At 35.3% G+C, this 14026-nt stretch overlaps 1 protein-coding gene across 1 annotated transcript in view; it reads left to right on the top strand.

Moving 5' to 3' along the window:
* The window catches only part of LOC114337974 (probable chitinase 10), a 148391-nt gene that overhangs the window by 80768 nt on the left and 53597 nt on the right, over positions 1–14026 (top strand). The window contains exons 5-6 of the mRNA XM_050649139.1: positions 8890–8913; positions 13008–13169. Of these exons, the coding sequence (XP_050505096.1) occupies positions 8890–8913; positions 13008–13169 (186 nt within the window). The remainder of the gene's footprint in view (positions 1–8889; positions 8914–13007; positions 13170–14026) is intronic.

Here is a 14026-nt window from a genome sequence, read left to right as displayed (position 1 = left end):
GATTCTTAGCAGCCAATTCTGGATTACAGATTCCTGTGTTGACCGCTCTGACAATGTCTAGGAGATACTGCTGATCTTTACTCAGATCGGTTTTAGTGATATCAATGACTTCTTCTGATTGGATCAGCTCAAAATCTACAACAGGGAGTTTCTCACAGCCAGGGAGTTATTTTCCAATTGGACCGCTGAATGAAACTGGTCCTGTTGTCGTTCCATCCAAGTGATCAAACAAATGCCTATAAGGTAACTCGTTGAAATGTAGCAAGCAGATAAACCATTGTAAAGGACGGCGACACTTAACTTCAATGTTATGTACAACACCGCTTTTCCATCCAGTGTTTGTGACTGTTCCATCACATCCGATGGCCTCTACTGCACTTATATCAAATTCCTTCCTTTCTAAGTGTTGGCAAATACTGTCTGCAATTTCATTGGCGGTCCCTTTCTTTGGCGTGACATGTGTGCGAGTTCCACTACGCGTGGGCGAGTCCACTCGGTGCCGACGAAGGGGATTAAGCGTTATTCTTTTGCGCGAATACAGTTAAGGAATATCAGGTCTGAAAGTATTTTTTATGGATTAGGAAAACAATTTTGAATGGTTTTCACACTATTACAAATTAAAAATACAAATGGTATGGTTTTGGAATACGTCTAAAAATCGTCAAAAATAATGCAATATCGTTATTTTACGAAACAACCCGCAACTTTAGGCTTTTTGCGCGAATTCAGATAAACGGGAACAGGTCTAATTATTTTTTGTATGCATTAAGGACACTCTTGACAACACTTTTTTCACTATTAGAACGAAAACAGACTTTTTTTTGTAATTTTACGTGTTTTTGAAAATTCCCGGTATTTTGTCTTTTTTTGTAACTTTAGGCCTTCTGCGCGATTTCAAATTTGAAAAAAAAAATTTTTTATTATTTTTCCCTTTATAATGACGTCTATGCGCAAGTTTTCCGTGCTATTAGAATTGTATAACAGAAAAAACCCGTTTTTCGATCCACCCTAGTGCCTAACCTTCCGAAAATTCTCTTCGTGCGCTGAGCCGGAGCACTTCTCGACCGAGATATTAACCAATCGCCAACTAAAACTCAAGGATCTTTCAAAATTCAGACCAATAATATCATAGGGTTTTTAGCGCTCAAAACTTAAGGGAAATATACTGGGACTTTTTGAGGATTCATTCTAGAATAATAAATGTTTATACAAGTAAACAGGAAATTTCCTATGATTTTACTTTGTTGTGAAACAAACGGTATTACGCATAAGCAGGGACGGTTTAGAAATTTTAAAGATATTTAAACTCACAAAATAAAATAGAAAAATAAATATTTTTCTTGGGATAGGATATAAAATTAATGGATATTTTTTTATAAAACATTGTAGTAGAAATCCATCTGCTACATACCTAGAACAACAGATACCCTAATGAGCCTCTACGCCGACGATACAGCGATAGCAGCCAAACACAGAAACGTAGACATCGCAGTGACCAACCTACAAACAGCGTTAGAAGTCATCGAGGAATGGTGTATAAAATGGAAGATAGTCATCAACTCCGAAAAGACGCAAGCGGCACTATATAAGAAATGAAGCCAGAAGAACAGCTGACGGTGATGAACAACCCTATCGAGTGGAAAAATGAAGCTAAATACCTGGTAGTCATCATGGACAAAGGATTAACCTTCCAAACACGTAGAAGCCACAGTCCAGAAGGCCAACATGGCGAGAGCAACATTAAGAGGACTCACAGGAAGAAAAAGTAAATTAAGACTAAAAAAGAGGTTAAGACTAATAAATAGCATAATATTACCGGTATTAACATACGCATCACTCGCATGAGGACAAGTATGCAACACCCACAAAAATAAGATACAAGCGGTCCACAACAGCAGCTTAACAGAAGCAGCCAAAGTCCCAAGATGCGTCGCAGAAAGATTCCTGTTCAGAGAACCTCAACAGGTGAGAGTCACCGAAATGATGACAGATAAAGCAAGGGTTAAATTCGCGGAGCTGGCGCACCACTCAAGTCACATACTGCGAGAGATGCTAGGATGTGACGCGTTCCACCGATGGAAGCACAAACGTCCTAAACAGCAAATAGCGGATTAAAGTAAATCGAATAAAGCAAACAAAGAGTGACAAAGTAAAAGAAAAAGTAAAAGTGAAAGTAGTAGTCAGTTCGTAGCTCGAAACACTTAGTGCCGAAGAAACACGCAACCCAAGCGTAGGTCCAACACCACGACCAGGTAAGTCAGCCAGTAAGAAAATAGAGGAAAAGGCGCAAGCCAACAAAAAAACACAAAAACAAAAAAAGGCGTAAGCCACCAAAAAAAAAACATAAAAACACAAAAATCATAAAATTCTTGAGCACCAAGCCATTGGAACGATCTCAGTGGGGCTTGGTACAGTGACTAGGGGCCCAAGCAAGCCATTTTAGTACCGCGGATAAGTAACTAGAAGATAACGGCATAGAGCGCTTCATGCTGGCCTAGTTTTGTAATTCGATTAGGGCACCACATTGGAATCTTATTACCAAGGATTCCATTGTGAAAAGCATTTGGCTACGATAGTTGTGCCCCTGGGGGGGGGGGAAGGGATGGCCTGGGGCATTGGAGCGAGGTGGGGTGATCCCTGTTTTTACTCGGGTCAAAACACCTCGCCCCAATGAATTGTTACACCCGAATGTACTTTTTCGATAGGGTGGACATCTCCCACAGGTAGGGTTGAATCAAATTGCTCGCTTGCTTCTTGAAAATCTGTATCATAATGAAGTTCATTATGATACAGGTAGTGACATCATAATTGATTGAGAATAGAAAAAAACGTATATAGATATTTTCAAGTTCATGTTTCAATTTACAAAAGGCAATTTATTAAAAATCACTCTAATTGCTTATACATATCTACCTAAAAACTATATTTGTAGTAATCTTTTATTACTAAATCTTAAGTGGTCTTATCCGGAGCGAATCAAGTACTTATAGATTAACCTCTATAGTACAGTAAAACTTATAGATTAACTATAGAAAAAATTTGTTTATACTTGTTAATAAATAGGGCATTTTGATAAAGTTTCCTTACTTTAGATTTTAAAGTGATCATAAGTTCCACAAAATGCATTGTAAGTAAATATATGACCTAAGTTTTCAGTTTATCTCTAAAGTATTTTTATTATTTCAGCTTTAAGTGTAATATTTGTCGCCGTCGTGTTTGTCGGCTGCACCATCGGTAAGTAAGATATTACTGTGCTTCTATACTAAAATCAAAATAAAAAATGCACTAGAAATAAACACACCATGACACGATGAATGTTACGAGGAGCATTCCTGAATCATGATTTACAACGTATAAACTTCGTAAATCATTATTTGGAATTTACGGTGTGTATACATTACGGTAAAAGCAGATTAATCTGGTAATTGTACACAATTACCGGTAATTGTATACAATTACCATTACCAGAGTTGACGGTAAATGTAGAAAATATTCTTTAAAACCCCTTTATTTCCTATTTTACCGGTAATTGTATACATTTCCCAGAGGATCTTGGTAAAAGTAATAAATTCAGTATTTAGAAACTGTCTTTCGGTCCTTTTCCTAGACGAAGAGAAGGTAAATGCGTGGCCTAAGTGTCCTCTATTTGCTTTGTCCTATTTCGTCGTCTCTATGTGATTATATATTGTAAAATCCGGAGATATGGGATGCAGCCAGAAAGCAGTTTATTAACGAAAAGTCTTAGATTTAAAATATTGTTTATTATATTTTTATTTCAATTATTCTAATTGTTTAAAAAGTAGTAAACTTTGTATCTAGGGCTTTTCGTTTTCGTCGTAATACGAGAGATGTCGCTGTATTGCGTCTCAAAAGGCGGGTTCATCGCATCGCGATGGTTTGCTTTAAAAGAGGCAGAATGTTTGTATTCCCTTCAGAGTTGTGACTGCATAATCTTCACTGATGATGCATAAGGATGCTGAAATAGTTACTATATGGAGATGGTAGTCCAACTCTGAATCGAATATAAACAAAACCTGCCTTAAACCCCTTTTTTATCTTTTTCATTTTTACTCAATTCGTGAGTATTTAGAAACTGTCTTTCGGTCCTTTTCCTAGACGAAGAAAAGGTAAATGCGTGGCCTAAGTGTCCTCTATTTGCTTTCTCCTATTTCGTCGTCTCTATGTGATTATATATTGTAAAATCCGGAGATATGGGATGCAGCCAGAAAGCAGTTTATTAACGAAAAGTCTTAGATTTAAAATATTGTTTATTATATTTTTATTTCAATTATTCTAATTGTTTAAAAAGTAGTAAACTTTGTATCTAGGGCTTTTCGTTTTCCTCGTAATACGAGAGATGTCGCTGTATTGCGTCTCAAAAGGCGGGTTCATCGCATCGCGATGGTTTGCTTTAGAAGAGGCAGAATGTTTGTATTCCCTTCAGAGTTGTGACTGCATAATCTTCACTGATGATGCATAAGGATGCTGAAATAATTACTATATGGAGATGGTAGTCCAACTCTGAATCGAATATAAACAAAACCTGCCTTGAACCCCTTTTTTATCTTAATAAATTCAAATTATAACGATCGACACGCAAGCTGAATGAAACAATACATAACAACTGTAGAAATCATAATGATCTATGTGGATCTCTGTGAAACTTGCCAGAAAAATCTAAGGTTCCCAAAAGAGGTTTAGCACTCAAACATAATATATTGTAAACAAGAAATGAATAGTAGATACCAAATAGATTTGATAGATATGCAAGCCCAAGCAGATAATTAATGCAAGTTCATTTTTGTGTACCAATATCACGTAACAATTTGTACAATTACGGCCGTTTAAAATTACTAGGCATGCAGAAGAAGTTCCTTTAGTTCTTTTTGACATATTTTGTACCTTTGGAGCTCCTAGCATTCTTCAAAGCGACAATGGACGAGAATTCTTCGACATAATTATAGAAGAACTGTGCTCCATGTGGAAAGATTTAAAGATAGTGCACAGCAAACCAAGACACAGCCAGTCACAAGGATCTGTCGACGTGCGAATAAAGATACTAAATGGGTGTTTGGTAAAGAATGGGCCATAGCTTAACGTTAGATCCCTGAAATTAAAATAGGACGATTTAAGCTAACTTACCTTTGTACGAAAGTTAATATTAACAGAAATACAGGGCGTCAAAGTTAAACTTTTATTTTATTTATTTTTGAATATTTAGTGACAGATATGAGATAATAACACGAAATTTCGTAAGCGGGGTGTTTTTTGGGACGAGAAACCTAAATTCTACAACAAAAATTATATATGTATTACCCAGAGGGCTCCACATACGTCTTTCAGCGTTCATTTAACAGTTCAAGTTTTTTATCCCCCTCTCTAAATAATTTTGAGATCAAAAATGTTTTCCCCTATTATTTTTGCTTAAAAAATGTATACCACATTTATCTCGCTAAACTCAACCGTTTTCGAGATAAACTCTTTTTAAATCTACTATGCAAAATCTTTTTTATTTTTATTGTAGTTATTAAAACCCATTTGACGTAATTTGACGTATCCTTGTCGTACTTGGCAGCAATTGTAAGTACTATATACCCTTCTAAACTGTATTAAACAAACGTTTCTGGCTACTACCAGAGGCGTACGACGGGGTAAAGGGAACGGGTAAACCATTCACTTTCCCCTGTCTTACGCTTCTGGTAGTAGCCGGAAACGATTACTTAACATAATTTAGTAGGGTGTACAGTACCTACACTTTCTGCCAAGTATGACACTGAAATGTCAAAAAGTTTAAAGTATTATTTTTTTAAATATTATATTCTTTATTTAAAACGTTAACATTTATTTGTACGCCGAACTTTAAAGCTATTTGACATATCCTATCATCCTTGGCAGAAAGTGTAAGTATTGTAGACCCTTCTACATTACGTTACATAGTTGTTGTTTATGGCTGCTACCAGAGGCGTACGACGCGGGATAGTGAATGGTTGACCCCTCCCAAATTCTACACCACTGACGGAAATGCTATTTTCGCATAATTTTTAGATTCTCCAATACTTTCTATGAAAATAATGTACTCTGCATTCGTAAGAATAAAGTCATTAGTTTTCAAGATATTTGGCGTTAAAAATGAAACGGCACAGTTAATTTGATTAATGTGTTATGCCCCTTCGTTTTTAACGTCAAATATCTCGAACACTAATGACTTTATCGTTACGAATGAAGAGTATATTAATTGCATAGAAATTATGGGAGAATACAAAAATTGCACTAAAATAGCAATTCTACCAGTGGCGTAGATTTTTGGAAGGGTCCATTCCCTTTCCCCTGTCGTAAGCCTCTGGTAGTAGCCAGAATCGTTTGTTTAGTACAATATAGTTGGGTGTACAGTACTTACACTTGATGGCAAGTGCGACAGGGATATGTCAAATGGTTTTAATAACTACAATGAAATTCCAAAAATTGAATTTTTCATAGTAGATTTAAAATGCGATTATCTCGAAAACGGTTAAGTTTGGCGAGATAAATGTAGTATAACTTTTATAAATAAATGTAATAGAGGAATAAAAGTTTTGATCTTAAAATTGTGTAAAATGGGGGATAAAAAAATGTATGTAGCGCCATCTACATCTCTTTTTATATTAATCTGAAAATGCTTAATTTGAGGGTTTGAGGGTACACAGGACTTAAAGGTGCACATATGATGTTCTAGGAATCCTTTATAAAACACGGTATAGAAAGAAGTATATTTCTTATTTTCAGCGCGGTATGGAGCACCGCATGTCAGTAATTCAGTGTTGAAGCTAATATGTCCTTAAGTCTTTACTAACTAAAGTTATATGTTTTAGCAAAAATACCAGCAGTAGCAGTAGATCTCAGTGAGCAGTGTAACAAGGAAGGCGAATATTTTCCAGATAGAACTAATTGTCAAGCTTTTTACGAATGTATTAACGGAGAAAAGAAACACAATATATGCCCCGATCCTCTTTTGTGGAATGTTCATATACCTGGATGTAGTATTAACTCTGACTGCTGTAAGTTTTATTTTACATAAGGTTTCTTCCAACACAACTAAAATCCGTCCTGTAACGATCACCGTCCTGCACAGTAAACAAAATAACCCAGGGAACGTATTATTTTATACTAACGTGAGCGTCACATGACGGTTTTTTGTTGTGTTGGAACAAACCTATATCAAAATATAATTAAATTATTAGTGTACTAAAACCTGGTTTGTATGGTGTCCAGGGCATTACTTATTGAAAAATTAATCGATTTTTAAATACAGCACTTGCAACTTTTTGCATTGTGTTCGGGTAATGTCAGAAAAAAATCTACAATTGAAAAATTAGTGGAAATGTATAAATGAAAAATTGCATCCATGCAACAGTGCATGAAATGCATCCAAAATGGATAAATTTGTCAAAATCAGTATAATATAGGCCAGATTTTCTTACTCGGGGGTTTTAATCCCGCTAAACCTGAATAGGTACTGGATTACTGCTAAGGTACGTCATCTAGAGTTTAGAGGGTTTTCGGCACGAAAGTGATTCAAACAGATTACTGGGAAGTTTTTGGGATTGCTGAGCACGAATACGCCGTCAGAACAACCATAGAGCATACAGACGAACTGCAGGACTTTGTTTATAAATTCTAACGAAGAATTGTTCGTATTTTATGGCCTAACCTCATTAAAAACTAAGATCTGCTACAGCTGACCGAACAAAACAAGATAAAAAAATTTAATTGAGTCAAGAAAGTGTCTTAATAGTTACACTTCCAAAGTGACACTCAGAAAAAATAGTCCCAGTATTGAAAACACTGCCCAGTCCAGGGGCGTCATTTGAAATTTTGATTGAGAGGGGGGGGGCAAGCATTATACAGGGTGTTTGTTAAAGATTGGGCCTTAGCCTAACCTTAGATTCGTGAGCTTAAAATGGGTCGATTTAAGCTAACTTACCGTAGTACAAAAGTTGATAATAACCGAAAGACAGGCTGTCAAATTTAAACTTTTATTTTTGAGTATTATGTATTAAGCTCCTTCGTTTTTAGCTTCAAATATCTCGAAAACTAATGGCTTTATAGTTACGAATGAAGGGTATATTTTTTACAAAGAAAATATTGGATAATTAAAAAATTGCACTAAATAGGAATTCCGCCAGTGGCGTAGAATTTAAGAAGGGTCAACCATTCACGTTCCCCCGTCGTACGCCTCTGGTAGTAGCCAGAAACGTTTGTCTAACATAATTTAGTAGATTGTAAAACACCAGCACAACTTACCAAATGTCGTGTTGTTCTCCTATGCCTGTAAGGAAATATTCAAAAATAAATAAAATAAAAGTTTAACTTTGACACCCTGTATTATCAACTTTTGTACTAAAGTAAGTTAGCTTAAATTGACATATTTTAACCTCAGGAATCTTAGGTTAAGACTTGGTCCATTCTTTACCAAACACCCTGTATATACAATACATTATAATATATGATGTAATGATGAAAATTGATGTATTTTTTGTAAATTTCAGTCATTTTCAGGGTCAGGGGGGCATAGAGGCCAAGAAGAGTCTTGGAATAAGGTGAAGGCCTTAGCGCAAATTAGAACTTGATGGCGCGTTTTCACTGAAACTCTGTGCTCCACTTAGGAGTTCAAGAACTTGCTTTATGAAGTATTTTAAGTAAATTAACCTAACCTAACCTAAATCATAACGGAAGTGATTTATATACTTAGATGCGCTTTCATTATTTTCTGTGATTTTTGTTAACTCTAGTTTCTATAAGCTATATAAATTAAAGTGTTAAGGTCATAAATAATGTCAAGTATCAAGGTCAATGCAATACATGTCTTATAAATTTCCTTGCCAAAAATTAACAACGTATTTTTTATTTTAGCGCAAGTTTCGACTTCCACAACAGGTAAGGATATATTTAATAACTATTACGTTAATTAACAGTTGTATAAATCACCAGGAAAAATTTTCTGTAGCTGGCTCTCCACCATTGATAACAAAAAAAATTTAATGAAAACATCCTTTATAAAATCTTCCACAGAACGTTCTCGATTTAAGTAGATCATTATCAATGCTGTTACAGCAAATCACATGCTAAGCCACCAACAATACATGGGTAAAAATCTTTAAATGTTAACAACATATGTTACAAAGACATTATTATTAAAAAATCCAACTGATAGATAAAAATTCGTAAGGATATGGCCTTAGGCATACTATGACCCCCTACAATGCCCGTGGGTTACTTCTTCTTCTTTTGGTGCATATTCGTTTCGTACATTGGCGATCACTCTGGCTATATTTATTTTATTAACTGATGTTTTACTGTGGGTTACTTAATTGACAATATGTCTTCACGTTAAGGACATAATGTTCTATACTATTAAAATAAAAACAACATTGATCTAAAAATGCATGAAGCAGCTTTGAGATTTTAGGGAACGACTTTTATATATTTAAAAAAACAAGCGATACGATACACATTTAGCTCAGAAAGCCACTGCGCATCCGCTAGGAAAAATATTCCGATTCGGATTTTTTGCACGATCTTACTCAAAAAGGACCCCTTTTAACAAATTTGCATTCTGCCAGGACCAAAATTTGGGACAAAATTTTTTAAACGTTTTTTTTTCCTAAAATTATTTTTTTTGCATGGAACAAAGTTTTTTTAGGTTCTTTGGATCATCCCAAACAGAAAAGATCTTTAGAGACATTTCTCTAAAATTGATAGTTTTTGACATATTCAAAAACTATGTGAAAAACTGAAAATTTGAATGTTGCCAAGGTAGGTAGATATTCTTTAAACATCGATTGATACAATTTTGAAGAGTTTTTTGCAATACAATATTCAAAACTCCTTTGTTTTTTAATTGCTAATCAAGCTTGCGCAACACTATTTTATACCGAGAGTATGGTGCAAATGAAAGAAATAAATTTTTTATTTCGTAAACCGGCGATTTTAAGGAAAAATCCCGAAACAGGTCAATTTTTATTTTTAAGTAATGATATTGTGCCATATATGGAATACTAGTGACGTCATCCATCTGGGCGTAATAGATGATTTTTTAAATGAGAATAGGGGTCGTGTGCTAGCTCATTTGAAAGGTTCTTCAATTCTTTATTCGGTAATATAAACATTTACATAACTATTTGTACAGGGTGTCCTTCAACTTCGTTTTTTGTCAAATAATTTAATTTAATAAAAATTTTTTGGACACCCTGTATAAATAATTATGTAAACGTTTATATTATTGAATAGAGCCTTTCAAATGAGCTAGCACACGACCCCTATTCTCATTTAAAAAAATCATCGATTACGTCATCACGCCCAGATCGATGACGTCACTAGTAGACCATAATATATTATGTCACAATATCATAACTTAAAAATAAAAATCAACCTTTTTCGGGATTTTTCCTTAAAGTCGCCGGTTTACGAAATAACGAATTTATTCCTTTCATTTTCACCATACTGTATACACATGCAACAGTGGAAAATATTGTCGCGCACGCTCGATAAACAATTGAAAACCAAAGGAATTTTGAATATTTTATTTCAGAAAACTCTTCGGGATTTCTTCCATCGATGTTTAAAGAATATGTACCTACCTTTGCAACATTCAAATTTTCAGTTTTTCACATAGTTTTTGAAGGTTAAAAATGGCCGATTTCGCAATTTTTCAATTTTTAATCGCTTATATATATGTTAAAAACTATCAACTTTAGAGAAAAGTCACTAAAGACCTTTTCTGTTTCGAATGATCCAAAAAACCTAAAAAAACTTTGTTCCATGCAAGAAAAATAATTTTAAGAAAAAAAAACGTTTAAAAAATTTTTGACCAACTTTTGGTCCTGGCAACATGCAAATTTGTTAAAAGGGGTCCTTTTTGAGTAAGATTGTGCAAACAATCCGAATCGGAATATTTTTCCTAGCGGATGCACAGTGGCTTTCTGGACTAATTATACGGAGCAATCGACAAAAATTGCTCAAAAAACTGACAGGTGACAGGTACATGCTACATGGAACATAGGATCAAAAATGTTTGTAATCTCACTACTTAAGACTTTTAGTGAAGAACAAGCAAACGGTGGATTTGGCCGTAAATAGAAACAGCGATAAAAATTAGTTTATATGGTTGCTATAACTATGTATTAGTCAGGGATCTCAGTCCTATTTTCACCACTTACTACTAACAAGCTAATTTTTTATTAGTAGCTTCATTTTGACGAGACGCCAAACTTTTTTTGTTACAACAATTTCAGTATGTGGTAGATAACAAAGATAATCCAGTCGGGTTAGACGAATAACAGGCCTAACCTTGCATGCCGATCTGCCCCTAATATTATTTTTTTAATAAAAATTGAAGAAAGACTTCTGTGTAAAAGGTATATTTATTAAAACCCCAATAAAAGGCTACATTAAAAGACAGAACGTTTTCGCTCTAAAGAGAGCATCATCAGTGTTCTAAGCAAGCTCTACATGCTAAGCCACCAAAAACACATAGGTTAAAACCCTTAACACGCCGACCAAAAATGTTACATTGGAGTTGGCTTTCACCTTTCTCTTTGTGAAGACAGAGAAATCAACCCAACCCACCCACATACACGTGGTAGAGTCATATAATGCTGTGAGGCATATCTTTTTCATTTTCACCCATCGCCAGGGTTTAACATAATACACGCCAATGTAAGACTTTTGGTCGGCGTGTTAAGGGTTTTAACCTATGTATTTTTGGTGGCTTAGCATATAGAATATAGAGCTTGCTTAGAACACCGATGATACTCTCTTTAGAGCGAAAACGTTCTGTCTTTTGATGTAGCCCTTTATTGGGGTTTTAATAAATATACCTTTTACACAGAAGTCTTTCTTCAATTTTTGTAATTAATGGTATACAGCCAGTTACGGGAAATTTTTCCTTATGGATTTTTTTAACCTTTTGGGAGGGTCAATAGTAGTGTAAATTTATATTCTCGACTGAATTCCGACGGTGCTTTAGCCCTCATTTTGATTTTAAACGGGAACCATTTTTGCTGAATATCTCCGCCATTTTCAACTTCTCGAGAAAAAGTATGAGAACTAAATTTGTTGAAAATGTGATTTTCTATAATTTATTTATTACAATTTATTACAATTTTTTTCGGCGGTCGATATTTTCAGAAAATAATGACAGAGCACAATTACTGAATTATTTCGTTTATTACTAATTTTACGACAAAAATGTACCTATAAAAAATTGCAGCTCGGCATCCAAGGACAAATGCTATCCCGACTGGGCTAGGATGAAAAATATATGTTTAACACTCACGTTGACCTAAAATTGTGTGCTTGGTTGTCCTGGTCCTACTTTCAAAAGTTGTTTAAATACCACAAGTCCATTTCTTTATTAGTAACTGTAGGACAAAGGTATCACTTGATAGGTTAGTTTATTTTTCAATGAAATAATGTCCTACAAAAAACAGGTGTGTATCCGACCAGAATCAATAATAAACGAAATAATTCAATAATTATGCTCTAACTGTCATTATTTTCCCACATAACTCTGAAAATGTAGAGCGCACGAAAAAAATTATTTCAATGAAAGAAATTATAGATATATGAGGTATTGAGCAAAAACGGTTCACGTTTAAAATCAAAATGAGAGCTAACGCAACGACGGAATTCAGTCGAGATTTTAAAAATTTACACTACTATTGTCGCTCCTTAAAGATTAGAAAAATAAAATTTGGGGCAGCTCAGCATGCAAGGTTAAGCCTGTTAGTCATCTATTCCTACTGGACTATCCCTGCTATCTTTGTTATCTACCACATACGGAAATTGTTGTAAGGGAAAAAGTTGAGCGTCTCGTCAAAATGAAGCTACTCTCAACAAATTAGCTTGTTAGTAGTAAATGGTGACAATAGGTCTGGGATTCCTGACTATATTGACTACAGATATATTTTTAAAATTATATTATTGCCTTAAATACAATAAACGCAAATGAACTTGGTTAATATTTTTAGCTGCCTATTGCGAAGACGGTGACCTGACCGATGACCCTGCCAACTGTAATATATTCTTCATTTGTGAAGGACACCGCTGGATAGGACCTTACAATTGTCCAAAAGATCTCTATTGGAGCGAAAAAACCAAAGGGTGTGTCCAACGTCAGGATTCTGACTGCTGTAAGTATAGTATTACTAATGGCGATCAATTATTAGAAACCTGCGTTCATAATATATGTATATAAAAGCAGCTAACACTCGGATGCAAAAAAATCGATCCACTGAAAATTTGATCGTTTTTGATGTCTCGAATTTCCTAAGCCTGTTGTCCGATTAAAGTTATTTTTTACCACTGTATAGCCTTGTTCATTAACATCATCATCATCATCATCATCATCCAGCCTCAAAAGTCCACTGCTGAACATAGGCCTCCTCCCCTCGTTTCCAACCCCATCTATCCTGCGCCGCCCTCATCCAGTTTTTATTTACCTTTCTTAAGTCGTCAGTCCATCTTGTAGGCGGTCGACCGACGCTTCTCTTGTCTTCTCTTGGCCTCCATTCCAATAACCTCTTCGTCCATCGCCCATCTGTTATTCTGGCTACGTGTCCTGCCCATCTCCACTTCAACCTGGCTATCCTCTCGATGACGTCAGTCACCTTTGTTCTTCTCCTGATTTCTTCGTTTCTGATTTTGTCTCGCAGAGTTATTCCTAACATTGACCGCTCCATTCTTCTCTGCGTGACTCTTAGTTTGGTAGCCGAGGCTTTAGTTAAGGTAAGTGTTTCTGATCCGTACGTCAAGACTGGGAGGACGCACTGATCGAATACCTTTCTCTTTAGACATGTGGGTAACTCACTTTTAAAAGTTTCTCTCAGTTTTCCAAATGCTGCCCACCCAAGACCGATTCTTCTCTTCAGCTCATGAGTCTGGTTATCCCTGCCAATCGTAGTTTCATGTCCCAGGTATTTATATCTATCTACGAGTTCTATTTCCTTCCCACCAATACTGATGTTCTGGTTGGGTACCAAATTTGTCA

Source organism: Diabrotica virgifera, chromosome 4, assembly GCF_917563875.1.
Source record: "Diabrotica virgifera virgifera chromosome 4, PGI_DIABVI_V3a".
NCBI lineage: Eukaryota > Metazoa > Arthropoda > Insecta > Coleoptera > Chrysomelidae > Diabrotica > Diabrotica virgifera.
This window is presented reverse-complemented; position numbering and strand designations above follow the sequence as displayed.